At 42.5% G+C, this 19322-nt stretch overlaps 1 protein-coding gene and 1 long non-coding RNA gene across 4 annotated transcripts in view; one reads left to right on the top strand and one right to left on the bottom strand.

The window, feature by feature from the left end:
- Nucleotides 1-19322, top strand: part of dnm1a (dynamin 1a) — a 74049-nt gene that overhangs the window by 52549 nt on the left and 2178 nt on the right. For 2 of the 3 annotated variants that reach the window (XM_008301618.1, XM_008301617.1), the window contains exons 16-21: nucleotides 13623-13732; nucleotides 14341-14452; nucleotides 14779-14793; nucleotides 15549-15719; nucleotides 15860-16101; nucleotides 16200-16403. In XM_008301618.1, coding sequence (XP_008299840.1) covers nucleotides 13623-13732; nucleotides 14341-14452; nucleotides 14779-14793; nucleotides 15549-15719; nucleotides 15860-16101; nucleotides 16200-16403 — 854 coding nt within the window. Of the gene's footprint in view, nucleotides 1-13622; nucleotides 13733-14340; nucleotides 14453-14778; nucleotides 14794-15548; nucleotides 15720-15859; nucleotides 16102-16199; nucleotides 16404-17236; nucleotides 17259-19322 lie in introns of those variants that run through there. The other variant, XM_008301619.1, reaches the window with a different exon arrangement.
- Nucleotides 417-1910, bottom strand: LOC103372075 (uncharacterized). The gene is made up of 2 exons (XR_520973.1): nucleotides 1645-1910; nucleotides 417-991 (listed from the first exon to the last, which is right to left on the bottom strand). It is a non-coding gene; the product is annotated as an uncharacterized LOC103372075 (long non-coding RNA).

Below are 19322 nucleotides of genomic sequence, written 5' to 3'. Positions count from 1 at the left end.
AAAAAAAACGGTGAATAGACAATGACAGAGTGGCTGCTCTTTCAACATTTTTGTATGGTGGCTTCCTGCCTCTCTGCACATTACATGGTCATTTGAGGTAAAGCAGCCACAAGCTGATGCAGGGAAAGCGGAGACATAATTGTACATTTTCATCACGAGTGCAGTGTGACGCTGGGGGTTTACTGTGTGCTTTAGTTATCTTTTTGGGTAAGCGTTCATTTTTTTGTCCTGTGTGGTTGAACTTTTTTTTTTTTTTTGGTTTCGGCTCGATCTGTTGGGTACGTAAGAAAAATAAACAACACGTCGAGAATGTCACTTATATGTACAATCCTGTAGAATGCAATCCAAATCCGTCTCTGTGGAAGGTAGTTGAGAAAAAACAAACAAACAAAAAAACAAAGACGCAGAGAAACAGATCAGAATCCAAGCATCTTTATTTCAAACTATTTCCACACTACATTTCATCACATTTAACTCGTGGTTTGATGGCAGCACAGAACACTTTTACAGCAAAATAAACCTGATGGCTACATTTTTAGGACGTCTGTCACCCATAAATCCACGCTGGGCGAGGGCTAGGCCTCTGTGGTGGAGCCTTTGGGTGCTTTATTTAGGCTCGTGCCCAGGCTGGGCCAGATGGACGAGGGGTGGTGCTGCTTCGTGTTCCCACAGATGTGCTCGGGCCTTCTGGATTCCCATTTTTTTTTTTCTTTTTCTCGTCGTTCCTTTTGGACGCTTTGTCCCGTGCTTCCCCGGCCAGCCTAACCAATGTGCAGACTACTGTACAACCACTACTTCCTGAACAGGTAGTCTGAACACTGGGCAGGCGGGCTGGGCGGCTGAAGTGATGCTGAGGAGAGGGTTTAAGCTCACCCAGGTTTTCACACAGGTTTACTCACTGCGGATCCAGCGCCAAGCTCTCGGGTCCTCCCGCTCTCACAGTCTGACTAGAACTACTAAAAAGTGCTGACCAGGCTGAAGATGGAGCGAGCTGAAGGAGAAAGACGGCATGTTAGGGGATGGATGAAGTGGGGGCAGGCTGGGAGGTAGAGGAAGAGGAGGAGGAGGAGGAGGAGGAGGAGGAGGAGGAGAGGTTAGACAGAGGTGATAGCCACTGATTGGCAGATTCAATGACATTCCCTCCTGTTTCCCGCTGTGAGAAGCAACATTCCACACCGGGCTCTACGGGGGGAAACACAAGTCGTAGGGAGGCTTTTTAGATTCACCGAATGTCAGAAGCAAAACACTGTGAGGAGGGATTTCAATTTCTATCATTCAGCTGTTTTTAAAAAAAAATTTCTTCAAGAAAAATGTGAAATGGAGGCAACATACACAGATAATGACGATGAATCATCCTCAATTTAGCCCAAATTCGTACAACCGAATCTCTGAAACTGAACCCCGAAGCCAACTTAATAAAAGTCAGAGTATTTCGTAAGAGCTTTCAGAGTCAGAAGCACCAACGAGCCAACTCTCCGAGCGCTCCTCATCGCTCTCGGTTAGAAACTTATCAGGGAATATTTGTGGTCAGCTGAGATCACGCTGAGTCCGACCCAACACTTCCCATTAAGACACCGGAATAACTTTCGCCTCCTCGACACACATGCCAAACAAAAGTAACGTTTCTCCTCTTGGAGGGAATACCTGCGACTTCTCGAGTGATGTTTCTTCTTCTTCTTCTTCTTCTTGGCCGATGTTTGCCTTCTTCCCTCAGAATCTCCTCGTTCTTTCATTCAACGCCGCTGAGGAGGCAAAACCTGGTTGGTGCTGTTCATATTCTACTTCCTAGAGCCAAAAATTAAAAATAAATAAAAAAAAGAAGAAGAAGAAGCGCTCCGGGTATGAGCAAGGTGGACCGGCTGGAGGTTCGACGTGGCAAAAGACTGGCCACCAAGTTTCCCCTTCGAGAGACAGAAGGAGAAAAGGAGCGAGAGAGAGAGGAGATATGGAGGGAGAAAGAGGAGGAGCTCGCCGGCCCCCCATTTTTCCTTTCTCCTCTCTTCTTTCTCTCTCTCTCCTCCCTCTGTCTGGCTCCCCCTCCCTCCTTCCCTCCTTCCCTCCTTCCCTCTCCTCCTCCCCTCTTTTCCTCTCTGTCTTTCTTCTCCGACTTATGAGGAGAAAGTGTAAGGGGTCAAAGGTGAACAGGAAGTGAGACGCATTCATTCGGCGTTGTAAAGTTTGGAAACGGGAGTGAGTGATTGGCTGCGGAGGGAGGGAGCTTTTTTAGTAGAAGCGTATGTGGGCCGATAGGGAGGACGTCTGTGTTTGCGCTCTCACGTGGAGGCATATATATGTGTGTGTTTCGTAAAAAAAAGCTTCTGCATGTTCCTTCTCTTCCCCTTTTCCGCCGCGTGCGTGCATCTCCTGCGTTTCGGCACATGTGAGCGTATGTGCGGTTCTTCTGGACGTTTTGAGTGATGGATGTGTGTGTAGGAGTGGGGCTGGATGAGAGCAGAGGCTCCACGGTCTTTGTAGCGAGGGCAGGAATGTCGGCGTTTTCTTGGCAAGCAGGAGGAAGCCTTGTAATAACTCCAGATGTGCAGCCCTGTGGTCTCCATCTCGCTCTTGCTCCCTCTGTTTTTACTTCTAAAGCTGATTTCCTCTCCCTGTCCGACTCGAATAAAGAGCCCTTTATGCAGCTCTGCAGCAACACACACACACACACCGAGTGGTGGCGGAGGTTTGAGGGGTGGGTGGAGGAGTGGGCACTGGTTGGAGGGGTGACATACTACTGGTAAATCAGAACCAGAGACGATGTGTGTGTGTGGAGGAAAAAGTCTGTGTGATTTCACAGTTGAGACGTGAGTCTTCAAAGTTCGCCTCCTTCACCTTCTTCGCTTCACACACACTTTGAGGCTTCGTTCTGACTCCTGGCAGACAGGAGCAATCAGCGCTAGTGTTTCCAGGTGTATACGTGTGTGCGTCGAGGCCCGAGTGTTTGTTTTAGCTATGGTTTCCGAGCTCCAAATCAAAGCAGGGACGATCCCCAGGAGAGACGAGTCAGCAGTGGCGCTGGAGATGGAGGGCCGCGGAGGAAAAATGAAAAAAAAATACAGTGAAAAATGGGAGGCAGAACGATGCCCAGCCAGCGGAGAGCCTCGACGATAAAATGTAGAAACCAGCTAGAAAAGACGGACATCAATCCGTGCAGGAGATAAAGTGGAATTATTGTTGCAGTTGAGTTTCAGGGTTTGGGGATTGGAAAGAGTGAATTTTAATGGGTGGGTGGGGGGAGTGCTGCGGTTGCACCAACATTGTTTCCACTGTTTGGATGACCAGGCAGGCAGCTTCCTTTATAAACTCTTAGTCAGTAAAGCCAGAAATACTGAGAAAGTATGCACACACACATCCAGTGCGATTCTGTGTGTTATCCTGCCTCGCCGTGAAATACGACTCGTTAATACGGCCTCGAGTTTCTCGCTTTGTTTTTCTTGTCTGCGTGTTTAGATGTTGCATTAAAGCGAACAACTCCAGTCAGCTCACGCGGGCGAAACCGTATCTTTCATGTGTTTGCAACAGCGCGGGGAGGATATGATTTTGAGCGTCGTGCTGTAGATTTATTCGAGGCGCTCCAGCCAAACCCAGAGAGGCAGCCCTTGGAATATGATTGGCCGTATTTCACACCGAGTGTCATCGGTCAGCTGGTGTTCCAGTGAAATCTCACGGCAAGCTTTCAGACTGCAGATTGTGTGTCAGTCGTTCTTCCTGTTGGATAACGTAAATGTGAACCACATAATAGCTCGCTTTTATTATCTTTCTCTGTTGCAATACCGTGTTATTAGTAGTACTTATTTGTTGGAAGGAGACACCAAGGAGATCACAAAGTAGAGGCCTGAGTGAAGGCTAAAAGGTCAGGAAGCATTTTTTTTTTTTGGAAAATATGCTTTCTGTCGAAGAGTTAGATGAGAAAATCAGTACCGCTTTTTATATTTGTCAGCTCGATGTGATGTCGCTGCCAACAGCTGGTTAGCTCAGCTTAGACGGGAAACAGAGAAATGGCTTGTCTGGCTCCGACCAAAATCCACTTACACTCGCTGATTAATGTGCTATTTCTTCTGTGTTTAATGTGTAGAGAAACCAGAGTGTGAAAATAATAATTCACTGTTTTATGAAGATGTTTATTTGTATTTTCAACCTCTGCATGTCTCTCTGCCCCCAAGGAGGCAAAACATTTTCCAAAATGTCAAATTTTTGGTTGAAGATGCACTCAAGAAACTCAATTTCCATATTAGATTTTTTATACTGTATATTTTGGAATAATTCACATTTAAGCATCGTCTATATGATATTCGTTATATTTTAGAGTCTGCAAAGAGAGCCACAGTGTGCCGACATGTCTTAAGTGGGAACATCAACATAGAATAGAATAGAATAGAATAGAATAGAATAGAATAGAACAGTTCTTTATTGTCACTGTGGAAGCGATGCTTAAAAGGCAGTGTTACAGCAGTGAAATGTTGTAGCATCCTTCTGTGGCAGCAATACACAAGTAATAAAATAAGATCAAATAAGATAAAATAACATGAAAGGAAAGATAAATATATATATAGTATAAAATGTAAAATATTAAAGCAAAGGAGGTATTGACAGTACACACTACAGTATTTACAGCAGACAGTATTTACAACATTGTAATTTTATTTGAAAGATTACATGTTTATAGATAGAAAACAGTAGAAAAATAGCAAAAAAATTCAAAGAATTGCACGATTAGTGTCTGATTGAGGCGTAAAATCTACCGAAATTCATGAAAGGCAGCGAAACAGAATGAATGCAGCAAATATGTGAGAACTTTTAGCAAAAAAAACCAAAGAAAGTGAAAGGTTTAATGGGCATTAAGATGGTAAAATGGTGCCAAACCCCAAAATGAATAAATTACTGAGTCTCATTGTAAAAGAAAATAGTCGAAAAGTGGGTGAGAGATTGTAAAATAGAAATGAGATGAGTGATGGCGGCGGCCTGTTGGAGTGAGCTGACGAGCCGAAATCGGGATAATTCAACGTTTATTTTGCCTGACTGATGAGATGATGAATAGTTTGTGCTGTTCTTGCTGTAAATTATCATTTTTTCATTAGCTGTTCCCCTCTTATCCAGAGCATACTGTAAATACGGAAGTCATTACGGAAGCATGTTGTGAGAGGAGAGGCAGAAAGATTGAGAGAAAACGCAGGGATGACCAAGAATCAGTCGCATCCAGTTAATCATCATCTGATTGATTACAATAAATTCAAAAATCATCGCTTAGACTATTATTATTGATCTAAACGCGTAAGGCAACAGAAAAGATTCGTATTACCACAAATAAATCAAGAAATGTGAGAATATAATTTTCAAAAAACACACAAAATAGCTGCAACTGTGTGTATTCATCATGTTGTGAGGACATAAATCTTCTCCAGCAGTGTTTGAGGACAAAAAGCAAGCGCCCATAATGTAAATCATTAATAAATGCATCGATTTTTAGCTTGAAGATGAGGTTTAAGGTTTGGTTTGGGTTAAATTAAGGTTAAAGTTAGGGTTGGGAAAAGTAGTAGTTACAGTCGGGGTTTGGTGAAGTTTCCAAGAAATGAGCATAAATCAGTGTAATGTCCTCTGAAGTGATGGAAAGACAACTGTGTGTGGCAGTGTTGTAGCTTTATTGTGTATATGTGAGGCTCTGGAGGCTCACTGCTTCGTTTAAATATGACTGCATGTGTTTAATAAGACGTGACATTACTTTCTTCACATTGGTTGCTTTACAGATTTTATATAATTTATTCTCATGCTGCAAATATTTATATTTATGGCTATTTGATAGCATTCTTACATTTTATGATTTTTTTTTTTTAAATAGTTTCTCCTAATGACTGCCTTTTCCATGATTTCATGAATGAAATACTACTGAATCCTTAAACTTGACATAAGCGAGAGATTTTTATGCTCGTAAATATAGTTTTACAAGCCTGGAGTTACTGTAAATGCGTAAGTTTAGAAAAAAAACTAAAAAACAACCCTTTCCACACTTGGAACTGCCCATCGTTGGCAAAATCTTAAAAATACACTCAGGCCAGACACACCCTCTGTCTAGTATTCAAAACAAGTGGGTTGCAAAGTGCAAATTTTACATCCTGGCTGTTCATTTTCCTTTAAAAAAAGACAAAGCCTATGCTAGCAGTTCATTTAGGTCTCGCTGCATTTGGAACATGCAGACAACTGTTATGTGTCAATACTACTGGACCGAGTTCACATTGGATGACTAAAGTTACCAAGGATTAAAAAAACTGACTGTATAAATAAATGAATTATGCAAACAGCTTCTCAATTTTGGGATCGTCCCATTTTTTTTTTCCCATCATTTTGCTTCAGGAAAAATACATGTTAGCACTCGAATAGTCGTTTACTCTTGCAAAACCAAAAAAATGCACATGAAAACCACATGTGGCTTTAAAGAATGTTTACATTTTACACTCAGGTTGGTTTACACATGCGAACGTTTTACCTCGATGCATTCTGACATCAGAGGGACACACTGCTGCATATCTTTTGCTGCTTCCAGTCCATCTGATAGGATTCACATGTTGAAACTAGGAGATATTTTCACAAATTTAACACCAACCCTGTAATATATATATATATATATATATATATGTGCATGAATTCACAACTGTAAGGTTATGTGTAGTTAAATATTCCTCGGGTTTCATGCCCCCCGTTCAGCAGTGATTCTCTTCTACTGGGAGCCCAACACACCGCTTGAACATTTGCCTTCCATCAGACCAGAGCCGCTAGACGTGTGGGGATTTTCACATGTGTTTATACGGTTAGTCGGCTGGGTCCCCCCCCCCATCCCGCCTCCTTTCTTTACTCTTTGGTGGTCACTGGTGATTGATCACATGTCCTGGCGAGCCCCAAGGTTGTTACACCGACCCTCTGCAGAAGTAAATGGCGAGCAGGTAATTAAGTGCTCGGCAATTAGCCGCTTAACAGGAAGGTATCACTGCTTTTCCAGCCTGTGTTCAACTGTGGAAGTTTCTACGTGAAGAAGTTTTTGCTCTTATTCTCATTCCCACAAGAACAGCTGAGCGAAGCAGAAAGGCTGTCACTTTTTTTTTCTTAAAGGAGAAATAAAAAAAAAGACAAACCGAGCAGCCAAAACTTTGTCATAACAAGAAAATGTGAGAATTCATGTTCCTATCCCCGTGAAACTGGACACTTCAGATTAGATTTGTTTTCCCGAAACATTTGTCTGTAACTGACGGGCCAGCTAGAAAAAAAAACCTCTTATCTCGACTCTTATCAAGTAGCACTTTGCACGATAGATGAAGTATTAGAGAGTGCGGACACTGGCGCCCTGCCCGAGGTGATTTGTTATGAGCGTTATTGCACAACCTTGTAGCTCGGTGAGTCATGAACAGCTGCGCGTTTTTTACACGTCGTCCCAGAATAGCTCCAATCTCGCTGTTCCCAATTGTAATTCTCTCAGCTAAAAACCGTTTTCTGTTCCTGATTTAAAATTTGGCAACGTGGGGCCTTGTTTTAAATAAAGTCCAAACAGCATAAAGTCAAATTAAGTTTCCTAAAAATGCTGCTTCTGCTGTTTCTCAAAGACATGTTACTCACAGACCGAGCATGGGCTTTGCATGCGTCGGTGGGTTTTTTGATTATACGCAATACTTGTAAAGTTTTCTTCTTGCACAAGTTGGTCACAAAAATTCTCTGTCAAAAAGCTCTATGAATTGATTTAAATGACCAACAAGTGTATCAAACCCGATGATGTCTGATCCCGTACAACTTTCCCCCGCCCCCATCATGTAAGAATCACAGAACTCCTCTCTGCGTTTAATTTTTTTTTTTTTAAAGACAGAACTCAATAGGGGAATGGCAGAAGAATGGAGGGAAAGAAAAACGGAGGGAGGTGAGGAGGAGGGTTGTAAAAATTGCCGTTGGCTGCCACCCAGGGCCCAGTCTTTGTGGTAATGAAGGGTTAGAAGCAGCGTTATTGCTCCCAGATGCCGTGCGGCTTCTCCGCAGCCCTTTGATGCATGGCCCAAGTCACCAGGACTTTTCTATCAGACTCCCATCAACATACACACTACCACACACACTCACTCACACTGAGACATGCAGCCTTTTAAAACAACATGGATGCTGTAAACGAGTGTCCTCTCGGTTTGGCCAACCCAACTTACTCGGATTTGTTTCAACGTGCTAATTGGATATGGTTTGCGTAAGGTCGCCGTGTATGTGTGTTTAGCACTTCCACATGTGTGTGTTTATTGTGTGTGTGTGTGTGCGTGCGAGGCCGTATTTCATCGGCATTTTGAAATTGTGTTTGAATCTCTGAGATGTTTTTTGGATGGTGTGCGGAGTGGTGAAGTGCCTTTATGATTCCTGAAGTGAACTTCCTCTGGCTTTTCATAATGAGCCTGCTATTACTCACTAGCAAAACAAAACCATGAAAAGTACTTTGTTCACACACTGCTGCAAACACCAACCACCAAGTGCAGCGGCTGCACATGTGTGTGTGTGTGTGTGTGTGTGTGTGGGATAGAAAATGTTGGATGTATAAATGTTCTGACAAAGAGGAGGAATCGCACCTGTGGTTCATGTGTAGATACAAGAAGACAATTTAGAAAATCGCTAATGTGCTGAAAGGTGCTGAATGAATGGATGAAAGAGTCCAAACACAACATCTTTGGTTTAAAAGGTTGTGTTTGTAAAGATCGGTCTGGCGGTACTGAATCATGTTTTTAAAAATTTTCCCATTCGCGTCCTCTCATTTGCAACAAAACAGATGCGTTTAGTGTGACTTTAAATATCGCCTTCTTGCTGGAGTTGCAGTCACATCTGAGGCACCTTCTTGACACGATGCGTCTTAATAATCAATCAGGAAAGTCAGCATCACCCAGAAAACTTTGGATACCTTTGATGAGGACGATGTTTGGTCTATCAGTGATGATGAGACCATGTATGCTCATGAAAGCTGGAAACTTACCTGGAAGTTACCTAATGTTAAGACAATGGGATAATCAGAAAACTCCTGTGTCATAGATAGACTAAATGACTCGTAAAAACCTTAAAAAGAGCAGCCTCTGGGATATCATGAAAAATGATGCACCTCTAGCAGGAAGCCTGGAAACTGACTGATCCGATGTAGCAGTCAGAAGTAGCCCAAGTCCAAGTTTACCAGTGGACCTGAGGCTTTTTTTTTGATAAAGACAACTTCTGGTCAATCATGGAAGAGCATCTCAAGGAGGAAACTTGCATAGTGGCCGATCTGGTTACCACAGAAGAAGAAGGATCAGAGGATTCCTACTAAACAAAACTTCTTGATAAGGGCTGAGGCCTTCATACCCATGTGAGTCAGGAAGCCTTTCAGGTGTCCGTGACGGATCCATGTTCTCAGGACTCTCTCAGCACAGTGGATGCTGACAGTCTTCCTGAAACCATTTCTCTGCCATCTTTTGATTCCACTCCTCCTCCTCCTTCTCCTACCACAGCTGAACTTTCTCAACCCTCCCAAGTGAGACAATCTTCCCAGAATTCTGACAAAGAAAAGAAGCCATTGTCCAGTCCAAATAGAAGACCAGATCATATCTTGAAACCCCTCAACTCTGATGAGTGGAAGAAAAGAACTGATGGTTTGACATCTGTCCAAGATCTGGCACTGAGGCCAACGCTTTGCAGGATCTACGTCGGTGTCACTGAGGAAGTAAAACCTTGGGCTCACCTCAAGATGACCATGGATGACATGGTGGAGGAAACGGGTTATGCTCTAATAGTCGGTGTCTCAGTCCGAACACCTTCATCCAGCAGCAGGAAAATTTTTCGCTGGACACCATGGTGCAAAACTGCAGCCCAGATTCTACCATGAACATCCTGCTGAGTGCCGGGTTGAGTCACCGCAATGCTGCACTTAGCGCTAGTCCAGGTCAGCACGTCAGCCAGTTACGTGACATTCTTGGAGCCAAACGGATGCTTACAGGTGGCAGAAAGTTTACCAAATGCTTCCTAATGGCTCTTAGCAAAATATGTGTGGACGCTGCAGGAGACGTGAGGCGCCACGGACGTGACATCGTCAAAAATATTTCCAACCACAACACCTTCCAGAAGCAGTGGAAAGAGGCGATCCTAGAACAGCACCAACACTGGCTGAGGAGGCTGAAAATGGTGGAAGGGATCCACAGCAAAGGACTGTAGTTTTATCACTGTATTCTCCTTTAGTTTGCAACACTTGTCAATAAACAAACTTAAGCAAAATAATCAAGACTTAAGAGGATATCTGTAAGGTTTTAAGGTATCAAACAATCATTTTGCAAACCATACGTCCAACCAACTTTCAGCCTGACCTTTGGGTGCCATCTTCAACTTGACATTGCAAGACAACATCATCAAAGTCAAGCTCCCAGGATGTGGTCACAGATCGAAGTTCAAAGGTTACTCATAGGCTGTAAAAATAGATTTGGTTGTTGCCATCTTTGTCTTTTAAAAGCAGATGTGAGGAGCGTATTATGGATCTGACTCACTATGCGCACCCTCACAGTAACCTGTCCCTAAAGCATACACTGATCTATCGTCGATTCGACTGTAAATCACAACCTAATTTCTACATTTTTTAAGTAGATTTGAAGCTAGTGGTTGAGACCATAAACTCTTTAGGAAAATGTTCACTGAGGTAACAAATCAGTTAAGTAGTTGTGTTATTTTCTCATAGACTTCTATACCATTAAATGTCTTTTTGCAGCCATGGGAGTCGCCTCCTGCTGGACATTAGAAAGAATGCAAGTTTAAGTCACTTTGCATTGACTTCGCTTCGCTACGTTCATCTTTCACATCCAGTCTTTAGTTGATAGCTAATGCCTATGACGGCGGGCACTGCAATAGTTCCTTAAGCATAAAAAAGATGAATAACAACTCACAGTAAACGTGTTGAAAGCCTTTTTATTTCCTGCATGATGCTGCTGTTGAAAACTTGTCACGTTCTGATTCACCATTAATTTGTGGTTACACATGCATGAACAGTAAATGTATGACTGCAAACACATGAGAATATTGTGATTGTGCAATATGAGGAATCTGTTTTATGCCGTGTCTCCTTCCCCTTTGATGATTTATTGTTACATTCGTTTTATTCTCCACTGCTCACATTTTTTTTTCAAGACTACAGTGATTATTAACAGCTTGCAGCTGTAGTCCACACATATTGCAAAAGAAATATGGCTATATTAGAAGTAAAAACAAAAGACTACCAGCTTTAAAAGCGTCCTGTAGAGGTATTAAAACCCAGTTGTGATGCCTTTATTATTTTTGATCAATTTTGTAGTTTCCACAGTGTAACAGATGCAGCAAACAAAGGATAGATTTCATTCCAGTGCAGGATTACTGGTTTGTTTCTGTGGCTTTGAGCGAAAACGCAGCCTGACAAAATAATTCTCATTTCAATTTCCTTCCTCTTCAGTGTGGTTTTTAAATCTTAGAAATCCTCTATTTTGCTCCCACTTTTCCTAACATGTTCCCAAATCTTGTTCTGCGTTTTAGAATTTGTGCACATCTCTAGCGTATTAGTCACACGCAGGCACAAGTGCATTAAAAGCAGGTACATTCACAAATGATCATGAACACACACTCATTTTTAAGCTCTTTTAGTGTGATTATTTCTAAAAAGAAGTCTCCTGACAGCTCAGTAGTCTCTTGGACGCCGTCCCACAGACGTTGGGTCCCATGCAAGCAGAGCGCCGCAGACAAAGGTCAAACACAGTGTGCATGCTTTATATGTGTCTTATATACCTTCTGCATATCGTGAGTTCCTCTGCCTGCGTGTAGGTTTGTTTTCTCTTGTGTCCCTGCGAGTGTGCTTAATGTCTGAAATCTGTACCGTTGCCCACTCATGCTGACTGGGTTTTATAGGAGCATATGGGAAAGCACTCAATCCCCTGCTTCCCCAAACACCACACATGTAAAAACACGCATGAAAAATGGGCTGCTGGACGGAGAGAGAGAGAAAAATAATCTGATTTTATGTTGCAATATTGCAAATTTATCTCAACGGATAGCTGGTGTTTATTAATTTCTGACCATTCTTGTTGCTTGTGGATGCGTCAAACCCCGAACCCTCCATCCTCTCACTGATAGTTGGTCTTTGTGGCTCGTATATTGTTGTCATACACCTTTCTGTCTTTGGTTCATTTTACTTTCCCCACATCATGTACACACTCACTAGTCGCCCACCTCCTCCTCCTCCTCCTCCTCCTCCTTCCTCTTCCCTTTCCAAACTCTCCTGACTGGATTTACTGGCCAGAGGAGAGGAAAATGTATGAATCAGTCCAAGGTTGCTCACTCCCAGGGAGAGGGAAAGCCAGAGAGCGAGGGGAACAAGGGAAAAGAGGAAAAAAAAAAAAAACAACAACACAGAGACAGAAAAAAGGAGGAAGGCAAAGATGGAGAAATACTGAACAAATAAAAGAAAAAGATGGAGGACGGGGACTCACCAGTGCTATAAATGATGATGTCAGCAGTCTGGGGCGACTGCTTGTTTAGTTTTTTTTTTTTTCTCTGCATTGTGGACACCCGAGTGCACCGGCGCTGCCAAATGTGTCTGTGTTTATATGTGTGTAAGTGTGTGTGTGTGTGTGTGAGGGTTTTACATGCATTTAGGGGATATGACCATTTGGCTGCACAGGCCATAAATCCTTTGATGAAGGAGGTTTGGTCACACATACAATCCCCGTCTTCTCTCTGTGACACACACACTCACGGCGGGTTGGGCAGGGCAGGCCCCGCGGTTAGCCATCCAGATGGTTTTAAGGTTAGTTAGAGACTACGCTCAAAGGTGCTGTTTGTAACCAAAGCAGCGTGTGTGTATTTCTGTGTGTGTGTTTGGACAAACCCGCTCACCCCTGGGCTATTTTTAGAATCTCATTTTTGTTAATTTTCTGTCCTTATTAAAGCATTTAAACTTGATTTTCTTTTTTGGTAACAGCACTAACATGTGCGTGTCTGAGATAAAGGAGCTGGCATGTGTCAGAGCGAGCTGACTAACTCTGAGGTTCCCTGATTCATAAATAGTTGGACGTCTGTATGTCGTATGTTGTGTGCAGATTTACAAGTACAAGAGATTTCTACAGCGGGATACAGCTTTCCTCTCTCTCTCTCTCTGAATGTGTGTGTTTCTCATTTGTTTCTTGCCCCCCCTCCCCACCTTTTTTTTTTTTACTCGGCACAACTGTAATCAAAACCACAGACTCGCAGACTGTGTACGACTTTCCCATCCATCTCCTTTTCTTTTTTTTTCTCTCCCCCCTCTTTTTTTTTTTTTTGTCTGCTGTAGAACTTAATGTGAGAGCTCCTGATTTCCCCTGAGCTCTTTGATCTGCTTTGTTTCTTTTATTCTATGTTTTTTTTCTCTGTGAATGCTTCTCCTACAAAATCTTACTCACCTATATATATCTATATGTGCACATTTAGCTTTAGGTTTATTTCCCCTCACTGATCTCGATGCAGCATCTTGCGTTGGCCTCTCAAGCTGCTTTGGTCTCACCTATTCAGTGCCAGTGCAACCATATGAGCTCTTTAACCAAATTCCTCACCCCCTCAGCGTCTCTCTCCTTCCCCTCACCGGCGTGTCTCTCTTCCTCCCCCTGCAGGAGAAGGAGAAGAAGTACATGCTGCAGGTGGACAACCTGAAGCTGCGCGATGTGGAGAAAGGCTTCATGTCCAGCAAGCATATTTTTGCCCTCTTCAACACCGAGCAGAGGTAAAATAATTCTCTACTGGGTTGAAATTTAATCCCACCCTGTCTTATGTTCTTTACTCAGTCCAATTAAACAGTTATACAGACACAGAGTGAATGTAATGGTCATAGCTCTTATGATTTCTGTGTAAAATTTCAAGATGCTTCAAGTCAAGCTGAAGTCATAATAATCTTTTTTTTTCAACTGAAATATAAAGTCCAGCACCTCCATGGAAACAACACAACCATGGCTAGAAGTTAAGAGAACTCAAAAATGTCTTTTGTGCAGCATACCAACATTGTAATACCATAAAAAAAAAAGAAGAAGAAAAGGTTATTTGTTTTGTAAAATAAAAAAATAATAAAAAAAAAAAAGGATCAACAGATGCAACATTTTCCCAAGTGCCCATAAGTGTTCCAATACCAGAAAAAAAAGCAACTGAAATAAATGTAGTGCAGTAAACTCTGATAGTGGAGTCGTAATATTAAATATAATCCAGCCATTACAATACTCAAGAGCAAGTACAAGTTCCTCACCCACAGAAAGCACAATTTAGTGACTTTCCACCACTGGTAGGAAGATGTATTGCTGCTCAGATTCAGAGAGCTTCGGTCTCGTTGTGTGTCCACAGAAATGTGTATAAGGACTACCGTCAGCTGGAACTGGCATGTGAGGGCCAGGAAGATGTTGATGCATGGAAGGCCTCCTTCCTCAGAGCTGGAGTCTATCCTGAACGGGTCACGGTGAGATTTATTTAAAGACACATGCACACATACATGAGCCGAGGCTGTGAAGTACTTTTGCTAATATATACTGGAATGACAGCGTGAAACGATTGCTCTCAAAAACATCCACTGACAGCCAGTCAGAATATTTTACATTCTTAACCTTCATTGATTTCACGTCACATTAAAATGTAAAGCTAATTAACTTTTACTTTCTGTCCATCAGTTTCTTAGGTTATTGTTGCCATGTTTATTTGTGATCCATTTTTAATGTTGTCGTGTGTCTCATGTGCTATCTGTCCTTTTCAATGTCTTCTATCTTTCATTGCTGTTTGACCTTGTAGGAGAAGGAAGGAAAGGTACGTTCCTCTGGTCTGCATCATACGCTTTCATCATGTTTGTGTTTCTGAATGTAATGTTTGAACCAAAAACAATTATTTAAGAAAACTTCAGCTAAATGTAATTGCATTTATTTGTTGGTCAAATGAATAATGTGAGTAATTAGTTATTGATTGTTGAGCTTTGAGGCTTAAAGAATCATAGTTTGGTCAAAGAGACTGTTTTCTACCAGTTACATTTTTATCTTGAACATTTAATCCAAAATACTACTTTTAATGATAATAATTTGTAGGAAATATTAGTTATCATAGCAATCATAGTTATATTTGTGAATCCCGTATGGCATTGTTTTAGCCATGCAGGTGCATCGACAAGCCTTTTGGATGCATAAACCATGTGGTTGTCTCCACATGTAGCTGCTACTTTAGTACAAACAGTCGAGCAGCACGAGGTGTAAAAGGGTTGGACGAAGAGGAATATTAATCAGAGGGTGATATGTTAATGCATTCTCAGCCTGGCTCATCTCTGGCTACTTGCTTGAGATCAGTCTAACGGTAAATATTGTGGTTGCAGCTTATTAATCATCACCTTCTGATGTCCCTTCAGCCAGCACTTCTGCCCTTTGTGCTGCTTGATATGATTTCCTTGAAGTCGGTGTGCGAACAAAACATCCAGACAAAAAGGGCTTTTGTCTGCTGTGCAATTACCGCCTTTCTTCTTCGTGTCGTGCCAATTTGTTTTTCAGTCTAGTTAAATTCTAAATGTGTCTCCACAGAGCGAGGGCGGTGATGAAAATGGCTCCGACAGCTTCATGCACAGCATGGATCCTCAGCTGGAGCGGCAGGTGGAGACCATTCGCAACCTGGTCGACTCCTACATGTCCATCGTCAACAAGACTGTTCGTGACTTGATGCCGAAGACCATCATGCACCTCATGATCAACAATGTGAGTCATCAGCGTGGGATGCAGCAGCGTTATTGTTAACTCTGACATGCAGACACAAAAGGACCAGACAACTCCCCCCTCAGTCAGAAGCTGCATTTTTTAACATTTCCAGAACATTTTTCTCTGTCTTTTCTGTTCAGACTAAGGAGTTCATCAACGCTGAGCTGCTGGCCCAGCTGTACTCATGTGGTGACCAGAACAGTCTGATGGAGGAGTCTCAGGAACAGGCCCAGCACCGCGACGAGATGCTGCGGATGTACTTCGCCCTGAAGGAGGCGCTCAGCATCATCGGCGACATCAGCACATCCACCGTGACCACTGCCATGCCGCCGCCTGTGGACGACTCCTGGCTGCAGGTGCAGCGAGGCGGCTCCGGTGGAAGGTAAGGAAATGAGACAGAGATGAGTTAAGAGTCAGCACCTGATTGGTCAGACACCTCATTGATGTTTTTTCTGATCTTCTCCTCCCTTTCTCCTCCAGGTCTCCAGCCACTAGTCCAACTCCAAACCGCAGGGCTCCACCAGGACCTCCTGCCCGTCCAGGCTCTCGTGGACCTCCACCCGGGCCTCCTGCCGCTGGGGGACCTCCAGTCCCGTCTCGCCCCGGAGCTTCTCCGGACCCTTACAGTGGACCTCCACCCACTGTGCCCTCCAGGCCTAACCGTGCACCCCCTAGCGTGCCCAGGTGAGTGAAAACAGGAGCTCTTTCAACCCCTTTTTTCAACTCTACCAGCAGATCTCATGAGGACACCGACATCCAAACTATAGCTTAAAATACTTGTGTGGATGCTCTCTGTTACTAAGGGGGATGTGAAGACACCTGGATGAGGGGATGAAGGAGGTAAATGAAAGTGTAGAGCACTGGGTGTAATAGAGAATAGATGAATAGATGGATAGCAGTTCCTAAATAGATGGGTAGACAGTGATAGAACTCATGGTCAGTGGATTCTTCTTTATTGGTTGGGGTGAACAGCTGACTGCCTCCCTTCACCTCCACTTGTTCTTATCTTTCCACCACCTCTGAACTCTCAACACGCTGTCAAGCATCACCAACAACGACCGACACACTGTTCGTTACTTGCATCCACCTCACCCCCAGTCATCATCTGAAATGTTTTCAAAGCCAGTCAGTATGAGGGTTAAAAGTTAAAAGTGTTCCTCTCTGGTCTCCATTAACTGTATGTGGCTTGTGCTTGCTTGTGTTTGTGAGCTAGCTAACTTATTTCAACCATTGTCAGAGTAGCAGCTTGCCTATTTTACTGTCGCGGACACTAACGTCGCTGAGCAAAGCTCTCGCTGGAAAACTTTAAAAAAATCTCAATCTCAAAATCATCACCAGTGGTTTCAATTCGGTGTATTTTGATTGGTCCTTAGTGAGAGCTGAGCACATGTGACGTTGGTCATTTCCTGCCCTGTAACCGTTTGCACTCCTTTTCTCTCTTCCTCCTCCTCCTCCTCTTCATCCCTCTCTCCCTCACCACGCCTCTGTCCCACACATAACTATGGTTCCTCCCACAGAATCACTATCACTGACCAATGAGGACTAACGTTTCTGGTACGTTTGGTACTGTCCCCCATCATCATCATCATCGTCATCGTCATCACCAACCTCTCAGAAAACATTCTTTCACCGCATGACGTTTTTTCTGTTCTCCTCTCAGAGCGCTGCATGGGCAGTTCAAACAGAGTGTGTGTGTTTGCATCAATTGATTTTGGTCGCTTTTGGAGTTGATGCTAATTTGTGTATTAACGGAACAGAAAAGAGGAATTTTGCCAGCAGCGGCATGTGAAATAGGATTCAACCTAAATGTCCATTGTTGGTTTTGTGTTGTATGCAGCGGTTAATTAGGATTTGTGAGGGGGAGGGGTCCTTGTCCAGTGAGATCAGGGCTCATAGATGATAATACAAATGGAAAAAACAACTATTTCTTCAGTAGAAAGTAGTTTTTAACAGTAAACATTGTGGTTTATGGATTAACTAAGACTCTTTTTGGGAAAATGTGTTGAAGCCAATTAGTATTTAACACAAACTTAACATCATTCACCTGTTCATGGCATTTAAGAGTTAAATTTTAATTTAAATCTATGTAACGAGCCATATTTCACTAGGAAGACCCCAGAGCATTCTCATTTGTATTTATTTGTACAAATACCTTTTGCCCTTTTTGATAACTTGGATTAAACAACATGTTAAATGAATTTTGAAGGTAAAACATTAATCTGATTCACTGTGAAATACCAAAGAACAATAACACAGCAGCTCAGCTATAAAGGCCTATACTGATATCCATTGCAGTGGGAGACTGTTTTATCATTATGAATTAATTATTGCATTTACACAACTACATTAAATTATAGCTGGGTCCAAAAAAATGCATTTTCATTATTAGACTATTTGTTGCCTATTTTTTAAAATCCATTTAAGTGGTTTGATCAGCTCTATGTGTGCAGTAATGCTATGATGGCAAATAATGTTGTATTTAAGTAGCAAAACTGAAAACTATACTATATACCATGCCATCCCACTCATTCCTAACTACACTGAACAAAAATATAAACACTTTTGTTTTTGCTCCCAGTTCTCATGAGCTAAACTAAAAAATCTGAGACTTTTTCTACACAAAAGGCCCATTTTCTCTCAAATATTGTTCATAAATTTGTCTAAATCCGTGTTCGTGAGCACCTCTCCTTTGCCGAGTTAATCCATCCAGGTGTGGTGCATCAAGATGCTGATTAGACGGCTGATTGCTGCACAGGTGTGCCTCAGGCTGGATGCAATAAAAGGCCACAGCCCAATGCCACAGATGACGCAAGTTTTGAGGGAGCGTGCAGTTAGCATGCCTGATGGGGGGGAATTTCCACCAGAGGTCATTCACTGTAGCCTGTACAGTGAATGTAAATGTAGCTACCGTGTGCAACTTTAGCTACCTTAGCTTAGCACAAAGACTAATTATCACTGTGCTTTCTAACCATTTATTTAAGAATCAGTTTGACGTTTTAGTGCTATGCGTATTTGCTTTTTTGGCTGAAAGTTTCATGTCAGCACGGTACACCTACAACCAGCAGCTGGTTAGCTTAGCATCATACAAAGACCACAAACAGTATTTGTTGGTGCAGATCTCTGCTGGCTGCTTTATTTTGATGACAAATATCATCCAATGCATAAAAAGTCACCGTGTTGCTTTACACATCTACAGATAAAAGGGAACAACAGGTGGTAGTTTGATTCTGTTGCCTTTAGACAGAACCAGGTTAGCTGTGTTCCCATGTTGCTAAGCTAAGCTAAGCTAGCTAAATCAGCTGGTGGTAGCCACATATTAACTATACAGACAGGAGAGTGAGCAATGTTCAGCTCATTTTCAGCAAATAATAAGCAGTTTTCCATTTTAAATAATATTCTCTTCACAAACTTTCATATAAGCTTATTTGTTGACCATTTCTGACCCCGTTTCATTAGGAGCTACTAGGTAGGAGGTATTTTAGGCTGATGTTTGATGATTGTTCTCCTCTAAAATCTTCAACAATAACCAGGGGAAACTTTTACACCTTTCAGGGTTTTTGCTCTCATGTAGCAAAACTATACGTTTATATAAAAAAGAAATAA

Source organism: Stegastes partitus, unplaced genomic scaffold (assembly GCF_000690725.1).
Source record: "Stegastes partitus isolate 25-593 unplaced genomic scaffold, Stegastes_partitus-1.0.2 Scaffold1691, whole genome shotgun sequence".
Lineage (NCBI taxonomy): Eukaryota > Metazoa > Chordata > Actinopteri > Pomacentridae > Stegastes > Stegastes partitus.
Note: the sequence above shows the minus strand (reverse complement) of the source record. Positions and strands in the feature narration are given on the sequence as shown.